The 17,905-nt window shown below is 36.4% G+C and overlaps 1 protein-coding gene across 4 annotated transcripts in view; it reads left to right on the top strand.

Moving 5' to 3' along the window:
• The first annotated feature begins 282 nt into the window (after positions 1–282).
• PLB1 (phospholipase B1) overlaps positions 283–17,905 on the top strand; it is a 224,008-nt gene continuing 206,385 nt past the window's right edge. For 2 of the 4 annotated variants that reach the window (XM_074209801.1, XM_074209798.1), the window contains exons 1-3: positions 283–426; positions 13,677–13,729; positions 15,080–15,260. In XM_074209801.1, the coding sequence (XP_074065902.1) occupies positions 15,191–15,260 (70 nt within the window). In that variant the 5' untranslated portion in view covers positions 283–426; positions 13,677–13,729; positions 15,080–15,190. Of the gene's footprint in view, positions 427–13,533; positions 13,730–14,641; positions 15,261–17,905 lie in introns of those variants that run through there. The other 2 variants (XM_074209799.1, XM_074209800.1) reach the window with 2 other exon arrangements.

Here is a 17,905-nt window from a genome sequence, read left to right as displayed (position 1 = left end):
GAAATGAAATCAAAAGCAGAGTAGGATCTGAAGAAAGTAAGAAATGGCACCTTTGGCCTTGGAGTCTTTGACTACTCTGTGGCTCCAGGCCGTGGAGTCTTTGACTGCCTCAGATGCCTCAGAACAGTTACACCGGTAGAAGACTCACCTTTCCCCGCCCACCTTCACGCCCCAATCCATTCCTCCCACGATTCCATCAAAGGTAAACAGTGTGGAGTGTGAGCCAGGAGAGCAAACAGGAGAGGAGCATCATTGCCAAGCTGCAAACAGCTACATACCTGTATCTGAGTGTTGATTGTGGAGCTAGAGGGAGTGAGACAGTGATGCCAAGTCAGAATAATCTCTGACCTGAGAGACACTAGGAGAAAAGTCCCATCCTTGAAAACTACTTTGTTCTTGTTCCCTGGGGATAATGACCTTCAATGGGTAAGTGACCTGGGCCACTTGAGCTGGGCTCCTCTCAGCCTGAAGTTGGAGGGTGCCTGAGGGATCTGGAGCAAGATTTTTTTATGCCAGATGGTTTTCCCTGGTGGAACTTATGGGTCAGGAGAATGGCAAAAATAGAACATGGAAATGTGGACACATGTAGCTTCTCTGATCTAAGCTAGAAACAAAGTACAGTTTAAGCAGATGAAGGCTCTGGTCTAGTGAAAATGAGTCAAAAAGAATAGGATAATTCCTTTCAGATCAGATCTCAGGATTTTGTAATGGAAAGAAACCTTAGAAATCATATAGTCTAACCTTTCACCCTCTCATCATTTTGAAGTTGAAAAATGAAAATTCTATGGGAGAAGCGATTTACCCAAGGTCTTAAATGACAGAGCTAAGATTTGAACCCGGATCCTGTTTCTTTCTACTCTACTGTAGGATTATAGACTCATAGATTGAAAGTTGGAAGGGACTGAAAGTTCATTTGGTTCACCCTACTCTTGAGGTATGGGGAGGTGAAATGAGGCCCAAGTTTATACATGTTCTAAGTACCAAAACTGGGATTAGAACCTAGGAGGACAGCTTAGTAGTACAGTGGACAAGGTACTAGTAGTCAGGAAGACTAGAGTTCAAATCTAACTTCTGACATTTTCTATTGTGCAAGTCACTTCAACCTTTTTGTTTCATTTCCATCTATAAAAGAAGCTTGGAGAAAGACATGGCCTATATTCCAGTATCTTTTCCAAGAATACTCAAAATATAGTCATGAAGAGTTGGCTATGACTGAAATCAAACTAAAAGAACAGATTGACAAACAATTTCCTGAAGAACATAACAAATTCAAATAACTTTTGGAAAGAGAATTGGAATTGGGGATCAGGAAATCTAGGTAATAAAAAAGAAAGACAGTTGGATTGGCAGTTAGGAAATCTTCTATATTACTTCAAACAGCATGGCAAAACTTCTCCCGAAGGGTGTTCTTGTGCCTATTTCCTAAGAAACTGTGATAGGAATTTTATACTACAACATGCAACTTTGGGAGTGGTCTTCTGAATTGGAATGGGACAAGAGATCCTTCTCCTTTGCTTACCTCTCTCTTGAAGGTGAAAATCAGCTTCCCAAATACAAGAAGAAGGAACCAGGAATAATAGGTGGGAGTTCAGAGACAGATTCAAGTTTGTTGTCTGGGAGAACTTCCTAACACTTAGCATTGTCCAGAAGTGAACTGGGCTGCCTGAAAAGGTTGTTGATTGCCTCTGAATTGGAACTCTTTAAACAAAGATTAGAGGATGATTTGAAAATTAAAGGGAAATAGGGATTCTTTTTTGAGAATGGAGATCTAGAAGATTTCTTTAACTCTAAAATTCTTTGTTTAGCTGATTTCAGATTATAACTGTGCTTTTAAGTGATAAGATGGTGTCTTCATCACTGCTTATGATTTTTTTAGGTTTTTTTTTTTTTAGAAAGGCAAATGGGGTTAAGTGGCTTACCCAAGGCCACACAACTAGGCAATTATTAAGTGTCTGAGGCCAGATTTGAACCCAGGTACTCCTGACTCCAGGGCCAGTGCTCTATTCACTGTGCCACCTAGCCGCCCTGCTGTTTATGATTTTTTATAGAGCTTTGGAAAAAAAGTCAGGTTAGGAAGAGAACAAGTATTGGGTTTTTAAAATGATATTTGAGAAAAGGATTTTCATTTACAGACTACAGCTGAAGATAGAATAATGGCTCTCAGCTAAAATGCTTAACAAAGTTTGTTAGCCGTCTATTTGCCTGGAAACTAACAAACATAATAAGGTATTAATTAATGTTTCAGTACTATAATCTTCTCACCTTTATATGGCTCTGAAAAGGGATAACTATTCAAAATGAAAATAATAGGTTAACAAAAGGAGTGAGAGCAATACAGAAAGCACTACTTCCAAAAATCCTATAAAGCACTTGAAGTTGCTAAGAGAGGCCAGTTACTTGTCCTTCTAGTGAACCCCACCTCCTAGGGATTTGTACAGCCCTCCAGACACAGTATGACACTAGGTGAGACTGGAAAGTTTCTCTTCTTTTGTCTTCACTTCTCTCTCCCCCTTCCTGCCCTCTCTCTGAGCTCATGCCAAGGAAACCTTTGATGCATTTCTTCTGGCAATACATTATACATAGGTCTCTATCAAAAAAGTCAAAGCAAGTACCCAGGTCAAAAATAATTCACTAAATGCAAGATGAGTTTTATTTCACTCAACAGAAAAGACAAAACACAAAGAATTCCTAGGGTTAGAACAGAGAGAGAGAGAGAGAGAGAGAGAGAGAGAGAGAGAGAGAGAGAGCGAGAGCGCTTTGAGTTAATTTAGTCTATTTCTCTCCTCTCACAGATGAGGAACCTGAGACCCCCAAAATTTAAGTGATTTGTCTAAGATCACAAAAATAGTAACAGAGTTCAGATTTGAACCCAAGTTCATCATTCATTCCATAGAATTATGTTGCTGATTCATTCCTAAGGATCAAAGTAATTATAGCTAACTATTATAGAGTCCTATAACATTTGCAAAACATTATATGTATATAATTATGTCATTTACTCTTCATAAAGACCCTGTAAAATAGGTGCTATTATCATGATTCTCATTTTATTAAGGAGGAAACTGAGTCTAAAAGAGGCTCAGAGACTCTCTTGCCTTAGGACTAGGGTTGATAAATCTAAGGGGTGAAGTTCTAATCCAAACTCTCCAGACTCCTAGATCAATGTTTTCATGCTATATTTTAATACTTCTTCCAGTGAAGAAAACTTTCCATGCTCCTTCTAGTCAGCTCAGGCTCTCTAAAGGGCATATCCAAGTCCTTATTTTCATAGGACTCATTCTCCTGCATCTATTTCCATTAAAACAGGAAAACTCTAAAGTTCACCAAAGAATTAGCTCCTTTCCCCTGAACCTGTTTAAATTCACTTAACTCACAATACTAATAAAGGGCAAGACCTGAGTTTACTTTTTCTACATCTTGAGCTCACCATTTGTGACTCCTCATATCTGACTCCTCCCTGATTCCAGAACTGATAGGGGAACTCAACACAGTCTAGAAATCCCTCCTTTCCTCTGACATTGACTCCTGACATTTCCAGCTCATAATCATAGGATTTGTCTTCTCTATGGACTGGAAGAGCAATTATTAAGTGTTTGTGATCAAAGATAATTGGAATTGATTCTATATCTTTAATAAGATATGAAATTTCCTCAACAAGCTTAAGACCCCCATAAAGTAAAGATTTCTTGATTTATCTTGAGTATTTATTATTTCTTTGGTACAATATTGATAATAATTGATTCACTGTCATGTCATATACCCTGTGGTACACTATTGGGGTCTGCCTAGGATCTGGGTTCAAATACTACCTCTAAACTTACTAGTGGTGTGAAGATGCTTAGGGAGAAAGGAGAGGGGCCACACACAGATAAAAACATAATTCCCTATGTCATCCCCAAGTTATCCATAGGTCTCTCCAGAAAAACATGGAGCCCTCAAGGTAGCCATATACCCTGGGGTCCTGGCCAAAGGCACAAAGGATCAAGAAGAAAAAAACCTGGACCATTCCTCAACAAGCATTTTTTTTATTCATTTCCTGCCACAATAGTGTGTAAACTACTTAGGATAAGCAATAATTCTGATTTACTTTTATTTTATGATAGCAATAGTCATTTATGTATGCTTCAACTGACATTAGATTGACTCTGAACATTGAACTTTGATAAGATGAAACTAAATTCAACTGATTTCCCCCATCTCTTACTGGTTCAGTGCTAAATTTTATGTCATACATATGTTTCATTGACTTCTTAATTCTGTGCTTTTAAGCATATATTTTTCACTAAAAATATGCAAAAGTTGTAACTATTAAATAGAATACTTAATAAATGTTAGATATATTGCAATGGCTATTGCTTTGGGGAAGTCAGCAGACATTTAAAGGATCATTTTAAGTCCCAAAGTTGATACAAGATTAATCATACCAAAGGGCAAAGGAAAATAGATGAAAACAAAAGAATAGTAATAAAAATAATTTCTTTTATATATTCAATTTCATATCAATATCATACTAATTTTAAATCATTTTAATAGGTCAACCCTATTAATAAATAAGTATTGAGGGCAGCTAGGTGGCACAGTGGATAGAGCCCTAGAGTCAGGAGTACCTGAGTTCAAATCTGGCCTCAGACACTTAATAATTGGCTAGCTGTGTGATCTTGGTCAAGTCACTTAACCCCATTGCCTTAAATAAAAAAAATTAAAAATAAGTATTGATTGCCTCTTTCTCTGATTCAATCATGTTGAATACTTCTTTAGCTATTTAAACCTAAATGGTAGGTACACAGTCTAACCAGAGAAAAACTATAATTTTAATTTATCAACATTAAGATTAGATTAACACAAAACTCCCCAAATAATAGACAGTTTAAAAATATTGTTTGAACTGAATTGAATTGTACTGAATTAAACTAAACCCACACTTTTAAATCCCCAGCTAGTATAAATTAATTCTGCATTTAGGTTTAATCAAGCGCCACCTTGTGGATTCTTGGTAAAAATAAAAGGTGAAGGGTTTTTTTTTTTATGTCTGCTCTTTGTATAAGTGCGTTCTTATTGATTAACTGAAAGGTCATAAAGAATGAACCTGCAATTAAACTGGAGAGGGGACTGATTCCACCTCCCACACTAAAACTTGTTTATAATTTATATTCTTAAAAAGTTGAAAAAAGGTAAAAGGAAAAAAAGAAAGTTGCTTTAGGTTTACAGAGGTTAAGTCACTTGCCCATTGCCCACTGGTCAAGTAATCCAATGCTACTCATTTTATATATGAATGGTCCGGGGCCTGGAAAAAGAAGTGATTTGTTCAAGATCACACTGTTCAGATACTCTGACTTAGTATTCTTTCTCTGGCACTATGCTTGGATTTGAACACTCCCACCCCCTACCCTCCCCCCAAAGGTCTTCTGGACTCCAAGTCTAGATTTCTGTCCATTGTGCCTCCCATTTGAAATACCAGAACTTATGTTGGAATTAGGAGGTGTCCCAGTCATACAAGGATACAGTGGTATAAAGCAATTAAAACATCAGTGAAGTCAAACAGGTCAGATATCAGCTAGGTGGAAATCCTACTAAGAGGTCATCTGTGAATTTATTTTGCTCTTCCCACAGAACTTAGCAATCTTAGAGGTTATATAATTCAACCTCTTTATTTTAGAGATAGGAAAACTGAGCCCTTGAGACATAAAGTACAAATTCCTTGAATGAAAGTAGTTTCTTTTTTGTTTCAATCAACCAATAAATTAATTAATAAACATTTATTAATAAACATTCTAGGCACCTCACTAAGTTTTTTTTTTGCAAGGCAATGGGGTTAAGTGGCTTGCCCAAGGCCACACAGCTAGGTAATTATTAAGTATCTGAGACCGGATTTGAACCCTGGTACTCCTGACTCCAGGGCCAGTGCTTTATCCACTACGCCACCTAGCCGCCCCCTCACTAAGTTTTGAGGTACAAAAAGAGGCAAAAGAATCCCTGCCCTCAAGAAGTTAATAAAGGAGACACACAAATGTATAAAGCAAAATATATATTATATAAATATAAAATATATTATATATACAAAATATATAATTAACAAAATGAATGCAGTGGAATTAAGAGGGGTTGGGAAGGTGATTTTAATTGGTATTAAAAGAAGCCAGGAAGATCAGTAGTCAGAGAGAAGGTGGAAGAATTATAGGTATGGGGAAAAGTCAGAGAGAATGCCTGGAACTAAGAGATGGAGTGTCTTATTTGTGAGTCCACCCAAAAAGGCTGGTGCCACTGGATCATATTAGGGAGTAAAGTGGGAAAAATTGAAAATGTAGGAGGAAACTAAGTTATAAAGGGTTTTTGAATGCCAAATAGAGTATTTTGATATTTGCTCCTGGAGATGATAGAAAACAACTAATTTAGTGAGCAGGGGAAATGATATTATCAGATAATGTGATAGCACGGAATAGGAGCCTTATAAATTCATGCTGACTTTCTCAAGCCAATCCCCTATCCTTTACTTAAGAAATTTATTTTTTGAATCCAAATATGGGTAAACCTTGTTTATTTCTCTTTCTTTGTTTCCTGTCATCCAATACTAGCTAAACTTTCTAGCTATGTATGATTTGCGTATTTTAAAAGGATATTAACTATGCCTTTATCCAAATCAACTAGGTGGCACAGTGGATAGAGCACTGGCCTTGGAGTCAGGAGGACAGGAGTTCTAATCTCAGACACTTGACATTAACTAGCTGTGTGACCCTGGGCAAGTCACCTAACCCTGATTGCCTCACATTCAGGGTAATCTCCAGTCATCCTGATCTCTATCTGGCTACTGGACCCAGATTACTCTGGAGGAGAAAATGAGGTTGATGATTTAGCACGGCACCATCTCACTCCAATCCAATTCATGTGCTCTTCATGGCATCACCTCCCTGATGTCATGGTCTTCTTTGAGAATGAAGGACAAACATTATTATTTTTATTAAGTATAGGGCCAATTTCACATCCCTGGGACACTCCATCAGAGCCTAATATAAATTCGTTAGAGATCATTAATGATCTTTGTTTCTCATCATTTCACCTGTTTTAAATTTACCTATGAATTAATGGTTCCTTCAAAATCTAAAGAGTTTTAAGACATCTCTTTCTTGCTGGCATCTATGGTTCCATATTGGCAATCCTTGGAATTCAATATACTGTTCCCTCCTCAAATATGATGAACTTTTTCTTCATTAAGAAGACTGTCATATCTATAACATAGCTCCAAATAGTCAGTATTCAATGTTTCTTTCCTTCTACATAGTGATAAGAAAAGATATATTAATAATATTTTATTTTTCTCCAATTATATGTAGACACGCTGTAGCATCCATTTTTGTGAGATTTTGAGCTTCACATTTTTCTCCTTCCCTCCCCTCTTCCTAAAATGGTAAGCAATTTGTTATAGGTTATATATCTGCAATCATATAAAATTTATTTCCATATAAGTCACAGTTGTGAAAGAAGAAACAGACCAAAAAGGAAAAAAATTAAAAATAAAAAAAGGAAAATATGCTTTGATCTGCATTCAAAGTCCATCAGTTTTTTATCTAGATGTGGTTGGTATTTTCCATCATGAGTCCTTTGTAATTGTCTTGGATCAATTTGTTGCTGAAAAGAACTAAACCATAAAGAGTTGATTATTACACAATGTTGTTGTTACTGTGTGCAATATTTTCCTGATCCTGCTCATTTCACTTTCCATCAGTTCATACAAGTTTTTTCAGTTTTTTCCTGAAATCTGCCTGCTCATAATTTCTCATTGCACAATAATATTCCATTATATTCATATTCCACAGTTTGTTCAGCCATCCCCCAAAAGATAAGCATTCCCTCAATTTTTTTGTGGTGGCAAAATTTTGTCACCACAAAAACAGCTGCTGTTAATATTTTTGCACTCACAGGTTCCTTTCCCTTCTTAATGGTTTTTTGGGGTTATAGACCCTATAGTGTTAATGTTGGATAAAAGGGGATACAGTTGGTTTCCCTTTGACCATGTTTCCAAATTACTCTCCAGAATGATTGGATCAGTTCATAACTCCACCAACAATGCATTAGTGTCCCAATTTTCCTACTTCCTCTCAAATATTTATCATATTAGCTAATCTTAAAGGTATAAAATGGTTCTACAGAATTGTTTTAATTTGCACTTCTCTAATCAAAAGTGATTTATAGAACTTCTTCATATGCCTATAAAGAGAACTTTGATTTCTTCATCTGAAAACTGTCTGTTTATATCCTTAGATCCTTTATCAATTGGGGGATAGCTTACATTCTTATAAATTTGATTCAGTTCTCTCTCTCTCTCTCTCTCTCTCTCTCTATATATATATATATATGTGTGTGTGTGTGTGTGTGTGTGTGTGTGTGTGTGTGTGTGTGTGTGTGTTTGTGTATGTGTGTGTGTGTATTTGAGAAATGTGCAAGTTATTTCCCAGATTTTTGCTTTCCTCCTAATAATTTTGGTTGAATTGGTTTTGTTCATGCAAAAACTTTTTAATTTAATATAATAAAAATTATCTATTTCATATTTTATAATGTCCTTTATCCTTGTTAGGCTATGAATTCCTCCCTTCTCCATAATCTAACAGGTAGACTATAACTTTTTCTTTTGCTTTATTTAAGTTATATCATTTATTTATGCTTTATCATGTTTATATCTAAATCACATACCTTTTTGATCTTATTTTATGTTGATCTATATCTAGTTTGTGCTCTATTGTTTTCTAGTTTTCCCAGCAGATTTTGGTAAATAGTGAATTCTTAACCCAGAGATTGGGGTCTTTGGGTTTATCATACACTAGGTTACTATGGTCCTTCACCGCTGTGTCTTGAGAAACTATTCCACTGACCAAGTTCTGAGAGAGCATAGTTGAGGTCCCCCATTAGTATAGCTTTCTATTTCTTCCTGTAGTTCTCTTTACTGCTCCTTTAGAATTTGGATGCTATAACACTTGGTGTAGGGTTGATAATACTACTTCAATTATTATTCTTCCCTCCCCTCACCCCTTCTAGCAAGATGTAGTTCCTTCTTTAACTCTTTTAATTAGATCTGTTCTTACTTTTGCTTTGTTTTGGTTTTTTTTAACTTCAGTTGAAGAGTAATGGATTCTTATCTAGTCTTTTCCCTTTACTCTGTATATGTTTCTCTGCTTCAAATAAATAGCATGTTGTAGGATTCTGATTTTTCATCCACTCTGCTATCTGCTTCCATACTATGCAAGAGTTCATCCCATTTACATTCACAATTATCATTATAGTGAGCTTCCTCCATCCTATTTTTCCTCTAATTTGTCATCTTTCTCTCCTTTTCCTGCTCACCAGTGTTTTGCTTCTGTCTAGCACCTCCCTGCCCTCCCTTCTGTTCCCTTACCCCCTACTTCTCTGTTAGGTAAGATACATTTTTATATTAAACTGAAATTAGTTCTTTGAACTAATTCTGATGAGAGTAAGTTTCAAATGATGCCTGCCACCACATTCTCATCTTTTCCTTTATTGTAATAGGTCTTTCTTGCCTCTTCCTGTGAAATAATTTGCCTTGCTCCACCTCTCTCTTACTTCTATACCCAGTGTACTCCTCTTCATCACCCCTTAATTAATTATTTAATTAATTATCCCTTATTTTCTCAAATTCACCTTAAATCTGCACCCTTTGTCTATGTATATTCCTTCTAGCTGCACTATTATAGTATAATCCTTAAGAATTACAAAAGTCATCTTCCAATGAAGGAATGTAAACAGTTTAGCTCTATTGAGTCCTTTATGTTTTTTTTTCTTTTTACCTTTCCATGCTTGTTTTAAGTCTTGATCAAATTTTTTGTTCAGCTCCAATGTTAGCAAGATGTAGCAAAAGAATATAACAAACTTTGATGATGTAGAAATCAAGAGATACAATAAAATTTATAATAAAATAGATAAATAATTAAAAAATCTTTAATGGCACATTTTAAAACTTGAATCAAGACATTCTTTGGACTTGGATAGATTCATTCACATAATGACTCTTTTCTTATAGAGCTAGGTGCATTTTAGAAGTCAATTAACCATATTTTAACTTCTTTATTAGGACCATAAGTAAGTTATGTTAAAACATTACATTGAGAATGGTAAGTGATTTAAAAGTATGAATACAGGAAAATTTTGCATATCAAAAAACTCTACCTATCACTGGATACCACTCCCCTTTATGTATTGTCTTCTCTTGAAATGTAAGCTCCTTGAGAGCAGGGATTATCTTATGTTTATATTTTCAACCTCTGTTTTTAGTACAAGTGAATGAAACATAGTAATTTCTTAATAAATTTTTTTATTCATTCATCAATATATTGCCTCATCTACAGTATCAGATCTCATTCTGAGAAGTATTGAATGCCATCAAAATTGACATATACCTCTGTTAGAACACTTCTTAGTTCTTTTTTTAAATGACTGTAGTGAAATAATAAGAAGCTGTGTCCATTTTATCCCAGTGATCTTTGAAAGAGCAAAATATTTTTTAATGAACAAATAGAGTTGACTGGGTCATGAGTTTTTAATAGAATCTGACTTTTCAAAGTGAGACATGACATTCAAATTTTAGGTGAATTTAGTAAAAACAGAATGCTATAGAAAAATTTTATGGATTCTTAAAATAACTAATTTCTGATTATGGTCTAATTAAATTTTATTTAAGGGAATGGGATTAAGTGACTTGTCCAAGGTCACATACCTAGATAATTATTAAGTATCTGAGTTCAAATGTGAACTCAGGTCCTCCTGACTCCAGGGCCAGGGCCTGTGCTGTATACAATGCGCCACCTTGCTGCCCTCACCTGAACATTTTTATGATGTTAAATGAAATGAAAGGTCTTCCAGTGAAGGCTAGATGGCAGCATTACATAGTGCAAAGATTGCTAGATTTAGCATCAAAGAACCTGGTTTGAATCTCAGCCCTCCTGTTTACTGCCCTTGTTCCTCTGGACATATTACTTCATCTCTCTTTGGCTCTCATTTTTCTGATTTGTAAAATGATGAAGTTGGATAAGATAATTGATGAAGTCCCTTCAAGTTCTAAATTTATGACTCTCAGTCCATTCTTTGAGCATACTGCTGAGAATTTTTAGCCAAAATAGCTTCTCAAGTCATTTCCTACTGAGATTTTATGAATCTGTGACTGCCTAGATTTGGTGTTCTGTGTCCAGTCTAATCCCAGCAATTGATGGCAAAATAGATGTTGCTGTTGGATTTAATAATAGTGGCGAGGGTGTGTGTTTAGTTTTTTATAAAAATAAAACTTTTGATAACTTTTAAAAAGATAACAATTTGATATTTGCTTTTTGAAAACTGTCTGATCATTTCTTTTGGCCATTATCCATTGTGAACTTGGCTTTACCATTGTGACTTATGAAAAAATTTCTTATATGTTTTTAATATCAAGTTTTTAGTCTGTATTTTTCCTAATTTTCCCAATCTGTTATGATTCTTTTTCTTTTAAATATATTATTTTGTTTTATATGGTTTTATCTATTTTAAAATATTTTATTTTATAATTTCTATTTTAAAAGTTGTTGATCTTTTTTTTTGTTTGATTGTTTTGCTCTTTTAAAAAGCTCAGATGAGGTCCAGCAGAAGGAAACATCTTTTTGAATAAAGGAAGGGTCTACTTCTCTCCAAATCAAACATCCTGTCCTTCACTATTAAGTGAATGAGTCATTGCACTGGATGGTCAATTTGATGAATGCATTCATTTATTAAATACTCAATGACTCTTCTTCCTGACTTTGCCTTGAGTGTATTTTCATTCTTCTATCCTTGTGCTATATTTTCTCCTTGCCTATCAAAATGCTAAACCCATTAGTGGAAGTTACATCAGGTAAATTCTTGGTATTACATAAATATAATATGTTGCCATGATACTAAGAGAGAATTGAAATGTTTGGAAAAATGATACACAGAGAACAGCAATAACCTAAGCAAGATGGTGAGATAAGAGGATGAGGAAATATGAAAAGCAAGAAGCAACAAAGGCAAATCTGTCCCACCTTCAAGGAGTCAACTTTTTGTGTTTAAAAATTAGTTTCCATTTTTGAATACCATAGCAGGCAAGACCTAAAATTTTTCTGAACTGTATCCATCTCAGACAGAAAGCTGGAAATTGAGATAGGCAACAATGCAGTGACTTAGATTTACTGAGACTGTTTCAATACATCTATAAATCATCAGTATTCCAGAAATTCCTCTATCTCACTAACGATGAAACAAATGAATTATCAGTGAGCACTACAATAAAAAAAAGTCACAGAAGATTGAACTATACCAGATGGAGAATTACAGGCTGAAGAAATGTCATGACTTTTAAGGAAGTTGAATATTTTCTCCAAGTAGGTCTTAATTTGAATTTTTGCTTTTGAAAACTGTTTGATCATGTCTTTTGGTCTTTTAGCCATTGCGAATTTATATTTTAGGTGTCAAATTTCTAATCTTTTATTTTCCTTAAATATTTCTCCTTTCTGTTATTTTTCTTTTAATTATATTATTTTGTGTCATATGGATTTTATTTTCCTTTTAATGTGGTTGGAATGGATCATGAAAACATATGTTTACTACTAGCCAATAATATATACAACTATATTATCTACATCTACAGGAGTTTGTGGTGTTTAGAATCTCTATGTTATGGTGTGGGTACTGTGCTGCAATGAATAGGACTGATTAAGGTATTATTTTTGTCATGATAAATTAGAGCATCTTTTGTCTCAACTCTTACTTAGCCTTTGGTCCTGAATGGGCATTGCCTCAGACAAACAAAGAGACCTTGGAAAGACTTTAATTTAGAAAGGCCAAGGTCATTCATTGCATCCTGGGTCATTGCCAGTTGCTTTGACTCTTGTTTTGCCACTAGACTTCAATGAGTAAGGATTCAAAGAGAGACAGAGAGGAGACTGCTCATGTAAATTCAGTATCTTCTTTTTCTTGCCTTAATCCCCATATTTCTCTAATGGATGAATCAGATTCAAATCCTTAGTCAGGAAATGGATTATTTTCTGTTTATTCCTTTCTCTCTGGATAATGTCAACATTTGCCACATATCACCAAGCCATTATATCCCAAGTTGTTGCCAGTCATATTGATTTTTGTCTTGCCAATGGACTTTGATGACTCTGAAAGAGCGAGACTGATGATTTCATGCAACTCTGCCTCAGTTAAATCCAATTCTTTGGGAAGTCAAGATATCATTGGTCCTCTGAGAACAAAGGACAAACAACCACCACCACAACAACAACAACATAAAACTCCCAAATATTGTATTTCATGAGTTAAAATAAAGGCAGATCAGTTCCGAAAATATGGTTGCTCTAGGTAACCTAATTACTCTATTTACTATTAGGTCACTAAAGTCACTTATTTGGTCTTGTTGTCTTTATAACTAAGTCACTTCCTCTTCAAAAGCCTTTCCAGATTGTCCCTTCTCTCTAATCAAAGTGTAGGGGTCTACAGCAAGCACTTGAAGTAGCTTTTCTTAGGCTCATGTTGAGTAGGTCCCCAAGTTTGGCAGGACTCCATCACCAGCACCTAGCAAGACTGCTTTACATACAGTAGACACTTAAGAGGATCATGTATCCTTGGATGGGGAGGTGCATGGAACCTTAGAGAAATATTTGGTCCAACTCCTTTTTATTTTGCAGAGAGGAAGTCAAGGCCTGAAGAATGAAGTGACTTGTCTATAATCACCCAACTTGTAAGTAGCAGTGCTGGGATTTCAACTAGTCAATCAACCAACTATCCATTCAATCAATAAGCATTTATTAAGCACCTACTATATAGTCAATACTATTCCAGGTCAACAATATCTTCTAGAAATTTCCAGTCTAATCTATGTCCTTTGATTCTTCCTGTTATTCTATCTTTTTGTTAGTTGTGCTCTAAGTTTGTTGGCATGAATTGGTACTATTAATTTGATTTATCATTACTACTTGGACAGGTTCACTGCTCTTTAACATTTGTGATTGACTTTCAAATTTTATCACTACAAGGTATGTTCATCCCATTTATATTATTTTGAGTTCCAGAAGTCAATTCAATTCAGGTGCTACCTTCTCTAAGATGTCTTTCTTGATTTTCCATTTTATTATTTTTATTCATCATCAAGCAGTGGGGTTAAGTGATTTGCCCAAGGTCACACAATTAGGTAATTATTAAAAGTCTGAGGCCAGATTTGAACTCAGGTCCTCCTGACTCCAGGGCTAGTGCTCTATCCACTGCACCACCTAGCTGTCTCTGAATTTGTCTTGTTTGACCACGTGCATTTACTTATATTGTACTTGAATAGACACCCATTCCATTCCCCATCCCCAAGAGTGAATGTGAATTCCTTGAGGCTGAGAATGATTTGACTTCTAGTACCTTCATAGTGGTGGCATCTAATAAAGTTTTATTGAATATGATTTGCCCTTATTAAGTGCCTGCTAAGAGCAGAGTATAGAAAGCAGCATTGGTCATCTCATCTATTGAACCTTTCTGATAAAGCCAAGGCAGAGAATTCTAGTATTAGAAAAAGCTGATTTGTCAAATTTTATTTTGGCATACTCTGCCCTTCTTCCCCCCCACCCCTTACCCTGCCTCTCCCATTGAAACCATCAAATGAATGAAATCTGCTGTCCACACTTCCTCCTAGAGCTTGGTGGCCCCTCTAGCTGAGGATGGAAGCTGTACTGACCATACATGTGGGAGGGCATGTGACAGCACTAGGCAAGTCCAGCTAACAATGACGAGGCACCCTGTGAATGTGTGTATATGTCTATGTTTGTGCACTCACATGTGTGTGTGAGTGTGTGTATGTGTTTGTGTGTGTGTGTATATGTCTTTGTGTGTGTGGAGAATGTGAAAGGGTGAGAGGTATTCTGCACTCCACTCCACTCCTAGAGGTCATATATGAGACCTATACACTGGGTACAGCAAACCTGTCCATTCTCTCCTAACCAAGGGATCTGCTGCTACAGCAATGTTAATATTTATCTCTTTACAGCCTGCCACTGCCCTCTATCAAAGGTGCTGTATAATTTATAGCATGTTCATTATCAACCCACAGCAAAATATAAAAGGGGAGGAAGAGTAACAGTTCATCTATCTGGGAAACAGAGAGAAGAGTAACAACATTTCATCCATTGGCCAGGCGGGAGCTGCAAAGGCAACAGCCTTGATGTTTCACAAGAATACCAAGATGAGCCTGCAGCCAAGCCTTTTTCTCCTGGGGCTGCTTCTGGTAAAAGGTAAGGTGCCTACTTGCTTTAAGCTCATACTTTGTTGGGATTCCTGACTACAAGGGTTCTGCTTACTCCTCTGTTACTTACTCCATCTTGGTTGAGTATGGAGTTTGGTAATGTAAAATGTTCTTTGAAGAATAAAAAAAATACTTGGGCAAGATGAAACTGTTTAGAAATCAGAAAACAAATCTACCTCTTAATGACCAGGTGAACCTCCAAAATGAGACTTGACATTGGATGTAACAAGTGTAAGTGGGTGAGAGGCATGGAGGTAGGGTGGGGATGGGGGTAGCTAGGGGAGTAATGCACTGGCTTTTATCTCTCATCTCAAAGTATGTGCAGACCAGATTCCAGGATAGTACAATCATCAAGTTCATCCTCTCTCTTTGTACTGGACTTTTGTCATGTCAAATAGAGATTGAAATGTGTGGACCTTGGAAATATTGCTGCCATAAAGAATTTTCTGGGAACAGGATTTGATCTGTTCTTCTGCTGTCTCTTTCTCCTCCTTCTCTTCCTTTTCCTTGTGCTTTCTTATTCTTATTTCATTTCCTTTTCTCTCTGCTCATTTTGGATCTCTTGATTGCCTCTTCACAGCTATTTGGGACAAATAGAGGATCGGGAACTTTTTCTGAGTTGTTTCCCTTTTACCTTTGTTCTACCCTCTCTCCATCAACCTGTCAAGTTGGGAGACAGTAAAGTCAAAGTCATTTCTACCATCTCTTAGCCTTCTCATTAGGGTCTCAGAGAATTCTTTTATAAGCTGGGGGCTTGAGCTTGATACATAAAAGGGGAAATCTAAAGGACAGCAGAAAGAATTCTGAATCTGGGGCAAGCCAGATTTGAACCTAGGCTTTTCAACATACTTTCTAACTGTGACACCATAGACAAGAGACCTTGTCTCTCTGGGTCTTAAATCTCTATAAAATACTATCAATAACTAACATTTCTATAGTTCCTTCCCTGTGCCAGGCACTGTGCTGATTTACAAATTTATCTCATTTGGTCCTCACAATAACTCTGAGAGGTAGATGCTGTTATTATCCTCATTTGTATAGATGAGGAAACTGAGGCAAATGGAAGTTAAATGATTTGTCAAAGGTCACACATGATGTTGCTTGTCCTTCATTCTTGAAGAAGACTATGACTAGATGCATGCCATGGCATGCAAATGAATTGGATTTGAGTGAGGGGATGCTGTGCTAAGTCACCAGTCTCACTTTCTCCTCCAGAGCCACTTGGGCCAGTAGCCAGATATGAATTAGGACTACTGGAGATGACAGTAAGTGAATGTTTGAAGTTGTTTTTGAACTCAAGTCTTCCTGATTCCAGGTCCAGTGTTCTGTCTTCTGCAGCACCTAGTTGCCTCCTACACAATCCCTTTCAGCTCAAAAATCCTATGAAAGGGCTAAAAAGCTGGGGAATTGACAGCCTTTAAATGTCCATGAGATTGCAACTTAATCTAAAATAGAGTCTTCCATTTTCAGTTTCTAATCAGCAAACATTATTTAATCATCTACTCTATGCTAGACATGGTGCTAAGTATGGGGGTTTAACTACAGAAACAAGACAGTCCCTGTTCTTAAGATGTTTAAATTCTATGAGATAAATAATAAAGTAAACCCTGTTATCTGGCATGTATTGGTGAGGAAGGAAAGGCAGAGCATGTAGACAACTGGTTCTTTAAGTTAAGCAATAAAGGAAAGTGATAGTTTAAGGGAGTGGCAAAGGAAAGATTTTCTTCCCCTCCTCTCTTCCTCCTTCCTGTCCTTTCTCCTCCCCTCCTTTTCTTTCCTTTCTTCTTCTTCTCCTCTTCTCCTTTTCTGTCATTTCATTTCCTTTCCTTTTTTTTGAAAGTTAAAACCTGAGTATATTTGTAGGTAGAAAGGAAGGAACCAATAGGGAGAGAAAGAGATGGAAAGGTAACAGGAATCATACAAGTAAAAGAGTTAATCTTGGCCCTTTCATTTTCTGAGAGTGAATGGATGAAGTTAGGTGATCAGAGGGAGATTTGGAGTCATAGGGGAGGGGATGCAGATCCCCACCACGGATGCCTGAATGTTAACATTCTTCTTAGTAACAGGAAGTTAGATCACCTCCTTGGAATGGAGATGGGGTCTTGAGGAAAGGGCAAATAATATGGAACAATTGCTCTTGGGGGTGTAATCACTAAGAGCAATAAGTTCCTAGTTAAGATCACACAGTCTGAGTATGGAGTAAATTCCATCAGTATGTGATTTTTTCCTAGCAGCATCTAATAGCTTGGAAATAAGAGTTGAAAAGACAGTGGATGAGGGTCATTTAGAGATGAGAATGGTGGGAGGACAAGGGAGCAAATGGCTCAAGGGTAGAGGAGAGGCATTGATGAAGTAGCTGAGATCAGATGAAAACTGAAGGAAGAATAGTGAAGTCAAAATAGGAGTTATTGACTAAGAAAAGAGAAAAGAATTGAGGGACTAGAAATCACAGTAAGGATAAAGAGCAAGTTAAGGAGGAGCAGAGCTATAACTAAGATGAGATTTGTCTGAAGTGAGGGCACTGATTTCAACAGCAGAGAAACTATAGAACTTAGTAAGAATCATTTGTTAAAATATGAAACTAACAGTTGAAGGTCTAGGGTTAGCAACCTGTCATGACCTCCTGGCAGCCTC

The sequence above is a fragment of the Macrotis lagotis genome, chromosome 1 (assembly GCF_037893015.1).
Source record: "Macrotis lagotis isolate mMagLag1 chromosome 1, bilby.v1.9.chrom.fasta, whole genome shotgun sequence".
Classification (NCBI taxonomy): domain Eukaryota; kingdom Metazoa; phylum Chordata; class Mammalia; order Peramelemorphia; family Peramelidae; genus Macrotis; species Macrotis lagotis.
Note: the sequence above shows the minus strand (reverse complement) of the source record. Positions and strands in the feature narration are given on the sequence as shown.